This window comes from Schistocerca serialis, chromosome 4, assembly GCF_023864345.2.
Source record: "Schistocerca serialis cubense isolate TAMUIC-IGC-003099 chromosome 4, iqSchSeri2.2, whole genome shotgun sequence".
In the NCBI taxonomy this organism is placed as follows: Eukaryota; Metazoa; Arthropoda; class Insecta; order Orthoptera; family Acrididae; genus Schistocerca; species Schistocerca serialis.
This window is the reverse complement of record NC_064641.1, coordinates 860,442,881-860,461,457: the sequence shown is the minus strand read 5'-3', so window position 1 is coordinate 860,461,457 and position 18,577 is coordinate 860,442,881. Positions and strand designations below refer to the sequence as shown.

The window sequence follows — 18,577 nt, the reverse complement described above, 5'->3', positions numbered from 1 at the left end:
GGCAATATTTTATTGTTAAGATAGTGTATAGATGTAGTTTCTTCCCCTGGTTGTCTTTTGCTACGTACATCCTCACTCATTCTCCCTGATTATAGGGTCTGGAGAACAAGACAAATGAAAGGATGAATGAGGCAGTTGAATCACTTGTTCCATATTAGGGTAACTATTGACATCTCCCTTTTATGAAAAATTAACTCTCCACTTGCAACACACATTAATATCAGTCCCAGTGGTGAAATAAGTTGTAGCTTCATTATTCAATGTTCTGTTACCAGCAATATGACTGTAAAGAGCAATAAGCATCAGGAGAATTATTGAACTATATTCAATGTATTTAGAGGTGAGGCATTTAAGGGCCACACAGAAGTATCCAGCAGGCAATGGAGTGAGATATGCAAGTGCAGATTTGAGCACAACATCTCACCACATCCGGAGCCCCAGGTGGTCTGGCAGCAGACCACTTGGTGCTGATAAGCTGAGTGATAGCACCTTCCTGTAAGCCAGCCTGCCACAGCCAACAAGCCAGTCTCCAGGCCCGTCATTCTGCATCACGACTGCTCCCAGAGCACTGTGTCGTGTGCAATGGCAGGGCACTGTCGCTCGGCAGTGCAGGTGTTGGAGTTGTGTTTGCTATTGGTTGTGGCACATGTTGTGCACTGCACATATGTGTGAGTACTTTTTGCTGTTCTAATGTTGCTAACTACTGATTATTTCCTGAATGTTATAATGGAAAATATAGGTTTTAATTAACTTCGAAACCTGTTGCTCTTGAGATGTTGTCCATTTAGAGAATAGATGCATTATGAAAAGCTGTTGTGAGAATGTCATATATTTTCTGTACAGAATCTGAGTTAAGAAAATGTATTGCTGTGTCTTGGACTAATTTTTGGTATGTGGATTGCTTATACTATGCTACAAATTTCTATTTTTATTGAACTTTAAGCCCAATTTCTTTTGTATTATGGACTTTCCCCACCTCTATTGGTTTAATCTTTCACTTTCTAGTTAAGAAGACCTCTATTATTGCTATGTACACTTCATTCATACCATCTACTTGATTCACACACAACTGCATCCATATGTATGTGCATAAAAACAATAGTGTGAACATATTTATGAAACAGAGGTTTCACAAAACAGATTCTCTTGTGGCAGTTGAGATACTTTTCATTTTTGAGGGAAACTCTGAGACAGTGTTCATTGTTACCCACTATCTCCTCATATTAATTCATTCACTCATCACTTTCCTTGCAAAGAACATTAAACATTATTATTTAATTTAAAATAATATGACTGTAAATTGCTTTTTTAATTTTATTTGTTTGGGCAATTCTTTCCTGTATGCCCTCCATAATTTATTTTTATCACCTTCTCCCAAAGTTTGTTGTAAAATTGCATAGTTTGTAATTTGGATATCTCCTTAACTTTTACCTTTATTCAGAAATATCAAATTTTAAATACAGGTGCCATGTTTTACATACTTATACTTTGTATCAAGTGTGTAATTTAAGAAATTTTCTCTGTCCCACATCAATGGCTGGCATTTGTCTTTATCATTTGTGGTGTACTTCCTTGCTTCAGAACAATTTTGACGTTTATTGTTGTAATTTATGCTGTTCCAGACTTGATTTGCTTATTTTAGTTAACATGATTTGTGCAACAAAATCTACTCATTTGTGTTTTATTTTTCTCAGTCTGATCCCTAGTATGATGCTTTTATATCTTTTGTCCATTACAAGTGCTTTATTTTTGACTGACTCTAAATCAAATTCAGTTAGAACTAAAATTTTATGTTTATTTAGTTTCTTTCTATCTTATCTATGAATATTAACAGCTTCATCCCTGGGCTGTTCAGAACTTTTATTTTATTTTATACCATGCTACTTCAACAAATGAAAAGGAGATATGATCAACACTACATTCCCTTTGCAATAAGTACTTGTCATTCCTCTTTTTACCTGCAATAATAAAACATGACACCTGGTAATAATGTCAGTTACAGTTGTGACTGTACTACACAACTGTCTCAAAATTATGAACTATTTTCTTTACAAGTTCACAGGTTCAGAACTGTCCTTTCATTCGTCTTATATCTTCTGTTGCTGACTTTATCCTATATTACTTCTTTGACTTTCCTTCCTGGTTTTTGTCAATCATATTACTATCTTATAAAAAAGGTATCTTACTGAATGAAGTGTAGTGTTCACTAATCCAGAAATTATCAACTGGCGTGTTAGTATTAGCAGTAGCTCTAGATGTCTACAGACGAGAGAGATTGATGTACGATACTGACTGTCTATGTGTGAGTGTAGATTAGCGCCTAGAGTGTTCACAGGGATAGTTCAACCTCTTTCATTTTCTGTGTATAACACAGATCACAAGGTGATGTAATGGAGTAGCACATGGACTGACTGTCTTTGGGGGCACCAAAAGATTTGCTGTGAAGGAAGTGGCAGAATTTGAAGATGTATAACTACATCATATCCTATGAGCTTACTAGCTACAAAAGAGATCGCTTACAAATCACTTGTGTGACCAGTTCTGCAATATTGCTCAAGTGTGTGAGACCCATGCCAAATTTGAAGGGCTTATTTCAATAGTGGTACAAGTCCAGTTTTGCTCATTCTGAGATACAAAGTCCTAAAGTTAAATGAGCACTGAAAAATCTGCAGTTGAGATACCAGAAATATTGTTGGTGGATATGAACCTTTCTTTCTATTTGTTTGGATCATTAATTTCAGCAGCATTATAGGCAGAAAAGTGGAGCTAATGGAGCTTTACCACTATTGAAATAAATTAAATTGAATATTGTACATAAACATGTTATGTGTCACTTCCATTAGTGTTGGGACAATGTTTATGTTCCTGTTTTGCCCACCATATGTGTCACTACATGCAACTACCTGTTTCTGAGAAGTGACACACTTTTCGATATGTTTCAATAAACAGGTACCAATTTCCTGTGAACCCCTTGATCCAGATGTTTCATCCCAAAAATACATATGGATTTTGCCTTCAGTTAAATTGTGGCAACCAAAAGTATACCCCTTTATATGTTTCTTTTGTAGTACGATATTGATGTTGTCAGTTTAGGAAATGCAATTGCTTTTTGCAGGTCAAAGGTTAACACGAACACCTGAGAATCTGCCTCTTCACTACGTGCTGTGTCTGTAGCCATTGCTGTTCTTGAAGCTTCAGCCCTCCTAAGGTGAAGCTTCTGTCCAGTTTGAAGCTTTCTTTTTTCTTCTGCATTGGTAGCAGCATCCATTTCATAGCTCAGTTTGTCACAAAAAGGACAAGTGTCCTTTCTTGTTGGTCGAAATGACAGGTTAAAGTCTTTGTTAAAGATTTTTTGATAGATGTGCTCCCCACAATTTCTTTATTCTGAGATACGCATTTATCTTTGTACAAATTATACATTTTGGCCACACACAGCTCAGGATTTAAAAATCTTTTGTGGGGATTATCCTTCTTGCATAATGGCTCCCATAAACTGGAAAGCTTTTGATGTGTTCCTTTACATCATTGATCAGACCTTCCGGTACAGAGAATTTGTTCTGATGTTTCCCCCTTCCATGAAAGTGAGGTGTACCTTCTTCCTTGCTTTTTGTTAAAAGCCTACAGAGTCGTCCATTAGAAATGTCCAAAGTATTCAAGAAAAACTTCTTGCATACTATTGTACAATTTCCATTCACATGTAATCGATATTCATAAATACAGCTTTTCTGAGAACCAGAGCCATCTCTTGGCTGTCGGCGGTTAACTGAATGATACATGCATAAACCATTCAGATAACTATTTTGGTGATTAATATCATCCATAGCCCAGAAATTTTCAAATAACGTCTTCTCATCCTCTGAAACTTTATTGAAACATTTACGTGCTCAACTGCAGTCCACATTGTGAAATGTTTTTGGAGGATTTATTTTACCAGTTGCTGTGACTTCTAGCTCCACAGTGTTCCTTTTTTTCTTTCGAATACACTTTTCATGTGTGTCCGTTTTCCTTGCACCCTTCTTGCTTCGAGTATGCTTCCTTTTTGTCTGCCAATTTGCAGCTGCGCCGTTCGCATAGGCATCAGTAACAGTGTCTTCTGTTTTGTCATTTTTTCCACTTTCACTGGAAGTTTCACTGTCATCGGTACTGGTATCTAGACAGAAAGTAACACAAGTTATGATTTATACAGCAACATATGATTGAAAACATATGTATATGTGAAATACATTAAGATGGACACCCTCATTTTCCATTTTTATTGTCAACATGGCCATTCTTGCATATTCCTTTTTTGGAACAAAATGTCTATAATGCTGAGAGAAAAGTAAGTATATTCTTTTTACCTGAAATCGTTTGAAAATCTGGATCATCAATTGTATCACAGTCACTTGATAATGCTTCTGAATCCATCATCTTGACAAGAAATGGCAACAGGCTGCAATGCGCAAAAGCACACAGTCTTGTACCACTACTGAACTAAATTCCTGCTTGTTTCTCTAATGCGTCAGCATTGGAGTGCTCTCTGTTGGCAGCAGGGTGAAGCTGGAGCTATCCCACAATACAAATAAATTAAAAATGACTTGTGTGAGTATGTACGTGAGGATAACTCCATTTTTTTAAAAAAGTGGACTTGTACCACTATTGAAATAAGCCCTTCATATGACTAAGAGGGGATACTGATATTGAACACATGCAGAGAAGGGCAGCATGAATGGTCGTCAGTTTTGTTTAATCTGTGAGAGACTGTCACAGAGATACTGAAAGAACTGAACTCTCAGATTCTGGAAGACAGATATAACCTATCCAGAGAATGTCTATTAACAAAGCTTCAAGAACCTGCCTCAAATGGTTAATCTAGGGATATACTACAACCCCCTACATATTGCTCACATAGGGATCATGAGGATAAGATTACTGCACACACAAAGGCATTCAAGCAATCATTCTTCCTAGGCTCCATACCTGAATGGGAGAGAAGAAACTCAAATAACTGGCTCAATGGGACGTACTCTCTGTAGTGCACCTCATGGTGCTTTGCAGAATATAGATGTAGATGTAGACATGAGGAATTAGTGTTGAAAATGCAGTTGAAAGATGACCATGATGGGTGGTACTGTTGGCAAAAATCACTTACCTACAATGCTGGAATTTGTGGATACATCAGCACTGCACTTCTTCAATCAATTGATAAATAGTCATTTGAATGCTATATGTTATTGCATTTATTTAACACATTAGGAAGTCTTCTGAGCGATCTGCATGCATTCATTTTATTTATTTAATGTTTCTGTACATGTAGTGTTGTACAGTATTACAGTAGACATTGGAGCAGTCCTTAAGCACTACAAACATTTTGCATAGCACCAGAAATAATATCATATTATTTAGGTTACTAATATTGCATCAAAAGATGGTGCAGTCTTGTTTTATTAGCTGCTCCATCAGAGAATACAAGCTGTTCTCAGCCAAGTAATCTTTTACTGATGATATGAATTTATTGTTTTTTATGATTTTTGTGTCATGATAAAGCATTATACACATTGATGGTAGGATGGAGTAGGCCCTTTTCGGAATAATGCCGATTCTGTCTGCTGAATATGTATGAATTTCTTTGTCTTGTATAATATCTGTGCATAGATTCAGTATGAGAGGTACAAAAATCACTACTGTTCAGCTTATTTCATGTTAATTACATTTTATAATATGTACATGCAGGGAAGTGGGAGAATTTTATTTTCTCTAAATAATTCTCTGCATTATGTCCTTTGATGTGCTTCTAACATTAATCTAATTATCTTTTTCAGCACTTAAGATTGCTGACTTTTTACATAGTTTTCTAAAAATACTATCCCATATTTCAGTATTGAGTGAGCACAAACAAAATATGTACTCCCGAGCTTATTATGAGGTGCAGTTCCTTAGTCTTCTTATAATGAAGCAAGTCTTGCTTCATTTTCTGCACATTTGATCTGTATGTGAATCCCATTTCATGTTCTGTTGTATCCATAAGCCTAGAAATTTTGTACTCTCTCTTTTCATAATTGATTGGCTATTTATTTCAATAAGGGGGCTAGTTGGTCCTATTCTGTGTGGTAAATGAATTTTTTTCAAGTTCATAAACAAGTTGTTTGCCTCAAAGTAATATGTTATGTTCTCCATGATGGCTTTAATGTTTTCTTCTAATATTTCTTTCACATTTCCCATTATTAAGATGCTCATGTCATCTGCATATGTGTATATTTTATCATTACCATTGTTCATGTTTAAGTTGTTTACACACAATAGAAACAAGATTAGCTCCAATAAGGGTCCTCGGGGAACACCATGTTTCATTGTTGATAGATCTCATTGGTTGGTTTTAATTGTATCTCTTTCTTCATGTGTTACCTCAATAAAGTGTTTTCCTTGATGGAGTTTGAGTTTAATCCAGTTATATACTGCTCCCCTAATACTTAAATTCTTTATTTTCCTGAGAAGCTTACTGTGCCTGATGAGATCAGAAGCCTTTGATGAATATAGAAATATGCTCAAAACGTGACTGCGCCTATATTTTGCCTGCAATGTTTCATGCAGAAAAGAAGACACAGCTGTTTCAGCCAAGTGATTCCTTCTAAATCCATGTTGGGCTTCTATTAACATGTTGTGTTTATGTAAAAAATCTGAAGATGTTTCATAAAAAAATCAACTATTTTTGAAAAGATCAACGGTAGAGAAACTGGTTTGTAATTTGCCACCACTTCACAGCTTTTTTGTAATTTTTATGCTTAATCTGGAAAGATACAAGTAGGGAAGAACAAATAAATAAATAAGTAAATAAATTTGTAAGATAATTTGATGGTTCACTGATTATCTCAGCATATTTTTATAATCAGATATGGTATATTATCTATTCCTGTGGTGTATTTTGTTTTTGGTAGCTTAATTTATTGCTGTACTTTCTATACATCCATTGGCAAGAGAAATAGGGTTCTGTATACCTGCCCCCTCAGATGTGTGTAATTTTTATGAGCGATATTTTACTCAACAAGGTTTTTTCATTTATATTTACAAAAAAAGGTTACACATTTTAGTTACATGTATTGGGTTGCTGGATAGTTGGGAATTTTCATTTTACTGTATGTTACCACTATTCTTTTTGTTATTTCATTGCCAAACAACTTTTGTTTTATTAGTTGCATTCTTATGCATCTGTCATTTTCCTACATTTTGACACTTTTATTATTTTCCTGAATAATTCTTTATACTTTCTAAAATATCTATCAAACTGAAGTGTTGTATTGCCTATTTTGGAAATTACTTAGAGGAATCTTTCCTAAGCACATGATTTTCTTGTATCAGGAGTGATCCAGCTGTTTCTATACATTATTTTTAACTTCATATTTTTAAGAAGTAGAGGTATATCAAAATATTGTTTAATTGCATTTATGAATGTATTAAATTTACTGGATTTACTTGCTGTACTATAAATTTCCCCCCATGACTCTTATTTTAAATAATTCTTAAATTATTCAACTTCCTTATCACAGTAAAAGCTACTTTTGCACATTGTTGGTTTGATATTCTGTGAGTTATTGTTTTCCAGGTGGAGACTTATGGTCTAGACATAATGGTCTTATACTCCTGCTTTAAGTATTTCTGATTTGAATCAGCTCTGATTCACATTAACTATTATTAGATCTCTACTGGACTTTGCACAAGATGTTTCTCATATAGAGGAATGTACTGTGATTTCTAGCTTTTGAGACAATAACAGATTCATGATCTCAGTTGTTGCTAAAGCCTATCTTTAAATCACCACAAACAGTATAGGTTGCCTATTTTTTATAGCTTGCATTAAAGTATTTTCTAGGCCTTGAGGAAAGTTTTTATGTCTCCATCAGGAGACATGTATAGGTGTATAGGCATGCTACAGTTATTCTGAATGCTGGTATTTCTAAAGCTGACATTCCAAAATCCTTTTCTGTATACAATAATTAAGTTGGTCTATAGGTATTGACTCTATTTCTTTTGTTAAGGGTGATGCAGTCCCCACCACTCAGTTATTAATATATCCTCCCTGAGCCAGTGTTCATTTGGACATATGACAAAAGCATTTATTAATTAATATGAAAGTATTATTTCTAGCTTCATTAATTTATTGCCTAGAGAGTGGACATTCTGATGGAATATCATTAGGTTACAGACAATTTTTTTGGAATTGCTCCATTGAGCACTTACCAGTTCATTGTTTTGTGTTGAGAATTGCAGGTTGGAGGAGGCTTTGTTATGTTTTAATTACTTGGATATTGGTCCTTTGATTAAGATCACAGGCACTTTGAACTAGAACAGATACACTGAGATGTTGGACAATGAAGTTATTCTATATTCCATCATTTTTTTGAATGTGCATCTGGGATATTATTAACTCAAATACACTTCCAAAAAATGATGGAATATTCGATCCACCAAGAAAGCTTGAAGAAACACAATGAAGTTATCCTATTTGCTTACCATTTTAGCAAGGGCCATAACATTACCATCCCTGTTTTCAAAGGTGATGAAGTTCATAGTCATTAAACTAAAGCTGTGTCTGTCTCAGGAACAAGTTCACATGCAGAGTGGTCTACAAATACTATAGATTTGTAGGACCACTTGCAACAAAACAGTTAACATAAGGGACAGCATCCATGTGATTTGGTTGAACAGTGCATTGTTAAGGGCACTTACTGATGGCTCCTATGTCAGGACTTTATACGCTCCATGTCACACCACACCACTGATATTATTGAGGCTCATGAATATGTCTCACACTGTTGTGAGAAAAATGTTTGTTCCAGTGAGCTTACAAATGTAAATATTATATATTTTGGCTGGCTATTACCTTTATTCGGTACATTTATTTTTATTGGCAGCTAACATGTAATTATTAAATTATTGAAGGTCATACAAAGTTCCACTAGGGCTACAGGGTATATCTGCATCTGCATCTACATCTACATCTACATCTACATAGATACTCTGCAAGCCACTGTACAGTGCATGGCGGAGGGTACACTGTACCACTACTTGTCATTTTCTTTCCTGTTCCACTCACAAATAAAGTGAGGAAAAAATGACTGTCTATGTGCCTCTGTATGAGCCATAACTTCTCATATCTTGTCTTCATGGACCTTATGCTCGAAGTATGTTGGGGGCAGTCAGGTTCAAATGCCAGTTCTCTAAACATTCCCAACAGTGTTTCTCAAAAAGAACATTGCCTTCTCTCCAGGGATTCCCATTTGAGTTCACAAAGCAACTCTGTAACACTTATGTGTTGTTCGAACCTACCGGTAACAAATCTAGCAGCATCCATGCGGTTTGGTTGACCAGTGCGTTGTTAAGGGCAGTAACTGATGGCTCCTATGTCAGGACTTTATATGGTCCATGTCACACCACACCACTGAGGCTCATGAATATGTCTCACACTGTTGTGAGAAAAATGTTTGGTCCAGTGAGCTTACATGGCCTTTGAATTGCTTTTATGTCTTCCTGCAATACGAACTGGTACCAATCCCAAACACTCAAGCAGTACTCAAGAACAGGTCACACCAGCTTCCTATTTGTGGTCTCCGTTACAGGTGAACCACTCCTTCCTAAAAGTCTTCCAATAAACTGAAATCGACCATCTGCCTTCCGTACCACTGTTCTCATATGTTCATTCCACCTCATATTGCTTTGCAACATTATGCCCAGATATTTAAATGACTTGACTGACACTAGTAATACTGCATCTGAACATTACAGCTTTGATCTTTATACTCATCTGCATTAACTTATGTTGTTCCACATTTGGGGCTGGCTGCCATTCATCACACCAACTGGAAATTTTGCTTAAGTCATCTTGTATCTTCCTATGGTCACTCAACTTCAACACCTTACCATACACTATGGCATCATCAGCAAACAACTGCAGGTTGCTGCCCACCCTGTCCACCAAATAATTTATGTATACAGAGAACAACTTCCCTGGGGCACTCCTGACAAAACCTCTGATGAACACTTCCCATTGAGGACAATGTACAGGGTCCTGTAACTTAAGAAGTATTCGAGTCACCCACATTTCTATGAACCTATTATATATGCTCATACTTTGTTTAACAGCCTGCAATGTGGCACTGTGTCAAATGCTTTCCAGAAATCTAGTCGAAGAACTTTGTCATTGATCACGTAATCTGTTTATGAGATCTTAACATATGGTGGTACATTCACATTTCAAATGCCTTTAGGCTACTTATGGGTGAATTTTTGTATTGTCTATGACTTCAATCCCCATAACAGTACAGATGAGATATAACATTTCATTATTCGCCAGTGAGTGTTGAATATCACAGCTGTATAGTAGATGTTTAAGTTCTTTCATTTTATCCTTATGTCTCTTGTTTCCTTTTTTCATACCATTTCAGTTGTTCAGTTATGTTCTCTTACTGTTTATACTCTAGAATCCTTCATATCTTAACAATTTAAAATTTGGGAAAAATTGATTTTGCTATGTCTTCTTTTAGGCTGTATAATTCTATTGATAGCTTCTTATACAGGAATATTTAAATATCTTTATTGTTAGCCTTACATCATCCATTATTGGTCCTATTGATTTCATATGCGAGAAGGGAGTGGACAAAAAAAGTAGTATTTATATTAGTAGTGATATTAGCAAGTAGACCTATGTTTAAGCTTATAGGTGGTCTTGGTATTCTTGTAATCTTTCATTCTAAATTCTAACCAGTTACTAGAGGATCTGGTTAATGATGAATTTAGGTACACTGACTTATTATCTAACAACCTGAAAACCTTAGAGATATCAGTCATGAGTTGTTTTAAATTTTGTTTCAAGGATGACACACGCCAGTATAGATGTAACACGAAATTTTCCAATACTCTGTGTAGGGCTTCTCTATCAAATTGCTTATAGAACTCAAAAATATTACAGAAACTCTCTGGAATTCAGTACCTGAGGAAAGATTTTAAATTTCATATTGAATATCTGCTGTAAGGAGCATGTGCCCTTTGAAAATCCTACTTAAAAATTGTTTAGTTGTCTTTCTGGAGCTTTGAAAGTGTATTGTAGGCAACAGATCATGGTGACTGAGCAGATCTCATTGTTGTGAGGCTTGTCTCTCATACATACATCTTCCAAAATGATTTGAAGGTCTTTGATGATTAATGAAACTACTTTTAGAGACATCTTTATTCTCTTCAATAGTTAGTTTATCTTCTTTTCACAATATCTGAACGTTCTACCCAGAGACATAAAATGGAGCATAGAAAGCAAATCACTTAGCTGTATTGAGACAGGCTGCTGGTAGCAGCAGATGTCAGTTTTGTCAAATCAACTGTAAAATAGATCACAGTAATTATTAGATACCTGAAAAGCAGTCTATGATGGTATTTCAAACAAAATATTAATGTCTTGTGCTGACTTCTTGGCACATGGGAATGTATATTCCCCGTGGTTTCTTGATTACCCTCGGTAGCTCATCATCAAATGTCTGTCATATTGCTTTAATCTGGTTTCATTATCAGTTCTTAAAAAAGTACATAACACAAATTTAATATTAGTGTTTCTATATTATAAATTTTATCTTCTTTCATAGCTCCCTCCTTCCCTTGTGTTTTTAAATCTGTATTACTATTTGACAACTCAGTTTTAATGGTTTTAATGTCATTTGACAACACTTCTCCAAAGGTTTTAATGTCATTTAACAACTCTTCTTTGGTGGATTTTACACTATTAGATAACTCTTGTTTGGTGTCTTTGAGACTATTTGGTAATTTTTTAGTTTCTCTGCCTCAACTTTCATGAAAGATGTTAACTTTTACATTTTGTGGTAGGAACAGGCAAACAGTAATGACAATATCATATTCCCTTAACAGCACTGAAATATTGTGACTCATTTCAACTCCCATGAAATATGTCCCTAAAATTTTTCATATAATGAATTACTTAAAAAGTTAGATTGGGACTGTTAGCAACTCACCTAATTGGGTGCACAGCAAGCTGTGCTGCATTGCCGGTGAGTTCCACATAGGCTAGAGAATGTAGCGATGACCTGCTGCATACTCTTCACATAGTCAGCTAGCCAGATGCTGCTCTGTGAAGAAGAGCTGTGCCATTGTTGTGTTGGATGGCTCTCACAGCCTGCTGCTGCAGCCTTTGATCACTGCTGCAGCTGTGGTCTCAAAGTCACAACAGGGAATTCTTCTGTGTTGTCTATGAGATTCTTCTTCACACATATGACAAAGGTTACTTAAGCAAGCAGATATCTTTTGCTGTTGACCTCACTGCTAATCTCCTTTATCTAATCTTTTGTGACAAATAAACTTTTTCTTAAGTATTTAAATTACTTTGCATGATGCTACAGTGTGTGTCAGCTTTTTTATTTTACAGTATTTAATTTGGTTATTGACTTAGGTTGCTCTGGGCAGTGTCATATTTTCTTCTCTTATTTTTGTCAAAGCTTCTCAATAATTCCCAAAAGCTCCCTTGTTTTTACACCCCTAATTTGTTTCATGCACTAGGGTGCCAGTATGAAGTGTTACCAATTATTGTTTGTTGTGTGGTTATGCTCCATGTATGATCTGTCACACTTCATTAATAGTTTCTGGTCACCATCCTCAAAGTTAATTACCTTTGTGATCCTGCTATACAGTGCCATTGAAATATGCCACTGGATTTCTTCACCTTGTTGCAATGTGCAGGTGCTGGAAGAGATCTGCAGTCTGTCCAAGCTACTAAATGATGTAAACTGTTTTGCGTCAACTGGTCTGTATTTTACACACAATTATTTTCTTGTGCAGCTTCGGTTACAATAATGGTTGAACACATCTACTCTACTTTGGAGCTCATGACAGATTACAACATATATGTGTATTGTTTTGAAATTAGCCATTGAATCAATGAGAGTTCTTGTAACAATTTTTCTTTATGACCATTTACATACTTGCACACAACTGTTTGCTCCTTGACCTACAAGGCACCATCAAATCATGATGTCCAAAGAACAAGCCAACCTCTACAGTCAGTGGAGATGCATGATCACAGTCGTGCCTTAGTGTCCAGAGCTGGTGTCCTTTGCACACCATCTGTCCATATGTTAATAATATCTCCCTCAGTGGGATGTCCCGACATTTACAAACTACCTAAAGTATGGCCCTCAGTGGGATGTCTAGACACTTACAAAAGTACCTAAACCATCAGTTACCATGGACATCTTTCAATGGCCTAAGAGGATAAAGGTGGAGTATGTTATTCTGAAGAATCCCGAGTTACACCACAGAATCTACAAGCAGTTTGTGTTTCATGTGAAAGACCCTAAGCTGCGCAGGGTAGTACTTTTGAATACCTTGCTAAAATGGCTTTTAATTATGGACCCATCTGTCCCTTCCAATGTTCTTAAAAGTTTTTAAGAAGGTATCCTACAATGGAATATTGAAACACCTTTCTGAAAATAGCCTCTCAGCAACTAAGTTTGGCTTCTGTAAAGGCTTCTCTGTTGAATACAGGAACATATAATCTCATTGGAAGAAAGGAATATATAATCTCATGAACTTAGTTCTTTTAGAACTAAACAAGAAAAATTATTGTTGAATTTCCATGATCTTGCCAAAGCCTTCAAATGTGTAGATCATAAAGTAATTCTAGGGAAACTAAAATGCTATGCCTTTAAAGGCATTCCTCTTGCCTGGGTGGAGTTGTATCTTAACAACAGAAAACAAAGGGTCAGATTACGTGATACAACAGGAACAAGGCCAAACCCAGCATGCAGCAGCAGGAACTATAGTGTTCTGAAGATGCAGTACTTAGTTCTTTCCTGTTCTTGACATGCATTAAAAAAGAGAAAAAACTTGTTTCCACAAATAAGCAAGAATCTGTTTTAACAGGGAGGCTTCAAGCTATGGCTTAAGGGAATATCACTGTCATCCTCCAGGATGTACACAATGTTGCTGTCAGGTATGCAGAATGTCTGATAAGTCAACATTGTTTCAAGAAAACAACTGGATAAGACTGGTTCCAGAAATTATGGATTGACAGTAGGAGTTTTGTCTCTAAGAATACCTTTGAGCGTTTCTGAGTGCAAAGTTTCTGGATTGACAAGGAAAATGTTCACTGATTTCTACAACCAGTTTGAATCAGTGTTGCTGGACTTGAACTTGTACAAAGGTGAAATGATATTTGGAGTTCATGAGACTGGTCTGTCTCCCAGTAACTATAATCCTGTTTGAGTCATTGCCACTAAAGGGCAAAGGAGCATGAGGAATAGGCAGAACAAGCAACTGTATTGGCCTGCTGCAATGCTATTTGAATGTTCATCCCTCTCTGCACTGTTTTCAAATAAATCTGGCTTAAAATGACTTCTGTAAAGGTTTACTGACAGAATATTTGTCCAGATGACAGAACCAGGTTACATTAACAAAGAAGCATTTTGTGCATGTGTAAAACATTTATTTGAAATGCAAGACAGTGGGACATGCAGTGCCTTTGATGGATGGCCACCAGACCCTACAAAATCAGTCAATACTCTTGAATGCTGTATGGAACATGACACTGCACCTTTTGCATCCCCGTCTACACAAAACATGCACTCCAGCCTTTCAACAAGTCAGTTATTAACCCACTGAACAACTTCTACATGTGAGTGTGCCATCAATGTGTGTTCAGCCACTCATACCAGGTGATACTGAAAACACAGTTTGGTTCTCTCTAGAAGCAAGCCTAGAGAAAATCAGCTGCTGTCCCAAATGCCACAGGAGATTTCATACTGCCAGGAATTTTCCAACTAAATTGGCATGCAATTCTCACAGAAAAGCTGATTTCTGAAATAGCACAGAGAACATTCGGTGACCAACTACAGCAGCTAGCTGTAGAAGGTGAAAACTGAGAGGAGCCGGGTGCAACAAGAAGCATATTGTTGTCTCCCAAGAAACTTGATTATAGTACTGAGCACTGAGTCAGAATTAAGAGGCACAGGTCATAAATACTGACAACATTTCAAAGACTACAAAACATTACTCTCAGAAAGGGACTGTTTCCCTAAACCTTCTAAAGGGGAAGATAACACTGAACAAACAGACATCGATCCAAATGTGTGTGGATTTTGCAGTAGATCCTACTCCAAATAAAGTAGCAGTTGATTTTGTCACTGGGTGCATTGTTAAGAAATGTGTTACATGGAACCATGAATACTGTGCCAGAGTGGGGAAAAAAAGCAACTTGATTTGCAGTAAAAGTGCTTAGTATTCAGTTTCATTCCAAGCAGGGAATTCTTGTTACTAATTTTACCCCACATATGGGATCATGCAAATAACCTGTAGAGACTATAATTTTGATTGTTTATTATGTTCCATGTGTACAAATAACCATAATTTTCCTTCAGTAGAGCTATTGTTAATGTACACAATTATTTTCCAAAAATATATCATGTTCCTTCAGTAGAGCTATTGTTAATGTACACAATTATTTTTCAAAAATATATCATGTTCTGTTTCTTTGTAAATGCATCTTAAAATCAAAAGTACACACTTAAGCCTGAATTAATTTCCATATATAAAGTAATCTATAAGTAATTCACATCATTATTAATGATATGAATATAATAGAGGGAAACATTCCACGTGGGAAAAATATATCTAAAAAGAAAGATGATGAAACTTACCAAACAAAAGCGCTGGCAGGTCGATAGACACACAAACAAACACAAACATACACACAAAATTCTAGCTTTCGCAACCAATGGTTGCCTCGTCAGGAAAGAGGGAAGGAGAAGGAAAGACAAAAGGATATGGGTTTTAAGAGAGAGGGTAAGGAGTCATTCCAATCCCGGGAGCGGAAAGACTTACCTTAGGGGGAAAAAAGGACAGGTATACACTCGCACACACACACATATCCATCCACACATACACAGACACAAGCAGACATTTGTAAAGGCCTTTACAAATGTCTGCTTGTGTCTGTGTATGTGTGGATGGATATGTGTGTGTGTGCGAGTGTATACCTGTCCTTTTTTCCCCCTAAGGTAAGTCTTTCCGCTCCCGGGATTGGAATGACTCCTTACCCTCTCCCTTAAAACCCATATCCTTTTGTCTTTCCTTCTCCTTCCCTCTTTCCTGACGAGGCAACCATTGGTTGCGAAAGCTAGAATTTTGTGTGTATGTTTGTGTTTGTTTGTGTGTCTATCGACCTGCCAGCGCTTTTGTTTGGTAAGTTTCATCATCTTTCTTTTTACACATCATTATTAGCATGTTACATTAACATTGGTCGTAATTTGTTGTTAACTTTATAGTATCAGCTTTCAGTGGCTGCTTCTGCCTGTTAATGTATAACTGAACTCGCTCCACATCTTTGAAGGCTGCCATTAATTATGAAATTTCCAAAACTGATGAGTGAGTTAATGAATATGGACCTAACTTAAGTGGCCATGGTGCTCTAGTGGATAAAGAATTAGGCTACAGTTCTGGAGGTCCTGGAGTCAATCTGGGTAGGTGTAGGAATTTTCCTTGTTCTGGTTCTCCCAGAACAGCCCCAAGTCCACTCAGCTTGCTATCGAATTGAGTACTGTGGATCTTCCCTTGGGGTTAAAGGTGACCACGGCAATGAGCTCACCATCTTCCCTCTCCTACTACCACAGTGAATGACAGACTGCTCTCTACCAGCAGTTAGGCCAGATGCCCATTCACAGATTGAGCAACAGAAATTTACTGTTTTTAATCTAATTTAGGTTAATGTTCTGGGCAGATTAACAGATCAAAATACTTTCAAAGTACTAATTTTTCAAAATTTCTATGTCTATACTCTGCAAACCACTTTGTAGATAGATGATATTTTTCCTGATGTCCTACCAATGAACCAAAGTCTGCCACACATTTTTCTATGATTTAATCTAAGTGATCATTCCATATCCCTAGAAATTTAATCACTGGAATGATCTGCAGAGCCCTGTCAACAAGCATTGTTGTTTCAGTGTGCACCAAAGTGTGTAGTTGGTCCCACCCTATTCTCGCAATGGGCCCCTCAACATGTTGAATGAGTCCTTCAGGTACAACCACTGAATGCACAACGTGATCTTTCCCATCTCACACTGCCATTTCTCTAAGGGGTACCAGTATTTTCCAGAAGTTTGAAATGCCAATGATTGATAGTCCTCTGTCCATTCATATGTACCTCTCATTGACATCACACACAGAAAGTTTCCCATGTAGAATGAGTCTCACTGCCTCAGTTTCAATTACAGTTGAAGATGAGACAGCACCTCAGACTGATTGGTTAGGGGATGAGCATACTGTGAGTTCTCTGTGGTCCCTGCCTCCTTTGTACAAGGCTGCTATGCCTACAACTCGCCCACTCATAGTTAAGTAGGCGAGTGGTGACAGGTCCTATTCTTCCTGTAGAAGAGGCAGTATACACAGGGGAAGATAGTATTTGGCATATCTTATATATGTGTGGTGCATGTCTCACAATAGCCCTTTCAACGCATCCATTTGCATTAAGTGTGACAGTGCACATCATATGAGAGTAGCCAGGGTGACTTCTAGGTGCACGATTGGGCTACACTGTGCCAATCACAATGTCTTACAGAACAGTAAACAATTAACTTTAAGCTAATTTCTTGTAATTTGTGGAGCTGCTATGGTACAAGTATTACCAGTCCCCTTTAAAAAATCAGGTGATTAACATGCAACAAAGGGATATCTTCTACGGCAAAAGAATAACTTTGGTTAAAAGTTATGATTCCCTGAAACTCCCAGGAACTTTTTTGTAGTTAGCAAACTCACATACCAATCTCAAAAATAGCTGGAGTTTATGAAAAATGCAGAGAAAATACACTCCTGTTGAAAGAAAAACCTAAATGTAATGTGATATGGTAATTATACACTCCTGGAAATGGAAAAAAGAACACATTGACACCGGTGTGTCAGACCCACCATACTTGCTCCGGACACTGCGAGAGGGCTGTACAAGCAATGATCACACGCACGGCACAGCGGACACACCAGGAACTGCGGTGTTGGCCGTCGAATGGCGCTAGCTGCGCAGCATTTGTGCACCGCTGCCGTCAGTGTCTGCCAGTTTGCCGTGGCATACGGAGCTCCATCGCAGTCTTTAACATTGGTAGCATGCCGCGACAGCGTGGACGTGAACCGTATGTGCAGTTGACGGACTTTGAGCAAGGGCGTATAGTGGGCATGCGGGAGGCCGGGTGGACGTACCGCCGAATTGCTCAACACGTGGGGCATGAGGTCTCCACAGTACATCGATGTTGTCGCCAGTGGTCGGCGGAAGGTGCACGTGCCCGTCGACCTGGGACCGGACCGCAGCAACGCACGAATGCACGCCAAGACCGTAGGATCCTACGCAGTGCCGTAGGGAACCGCACCGCCACTTCCCAGCAAATTAGGGACAGTGTTGCTCCTGGGGTATCGGCGAGGACCATTCGCAACCGTCTCCATGAAGCTGGGCTACGGTCCCGCACACCGTTAGGGCGTCTTCCACTCACGCCCCAACATCGTGCAGCCCACCTCCAGTGGTGTCGCGACAGGCGTGAATGGAGGGACGAATGGAGACGTGTCG

General features: G+C 37.5%; 1 protein-coding gene across 1 annotated transcript in view; it reads left to right on the top strand.

Moving 5' to 3' along the window:
- Nucleotides 1–557: 557 nt before the first annotated feature.
- The window catches only part of LOC126473497 (hemocytin), a 568,134-nt gene continuing 550,114 nt past the window's right edge, over nt 558–18,577 (top strand). The window contains exon 1 of the mRNA XM_050100583.1: nt 558–668. Within this exon, the coding sequence (XP_049956540.1) occupies nt 583–668 (86 nt within the window). The 5' untranslated portion in view covers nt 558–582. The remainder of the gene's footprint in view (nt 669–18,577) is intronic.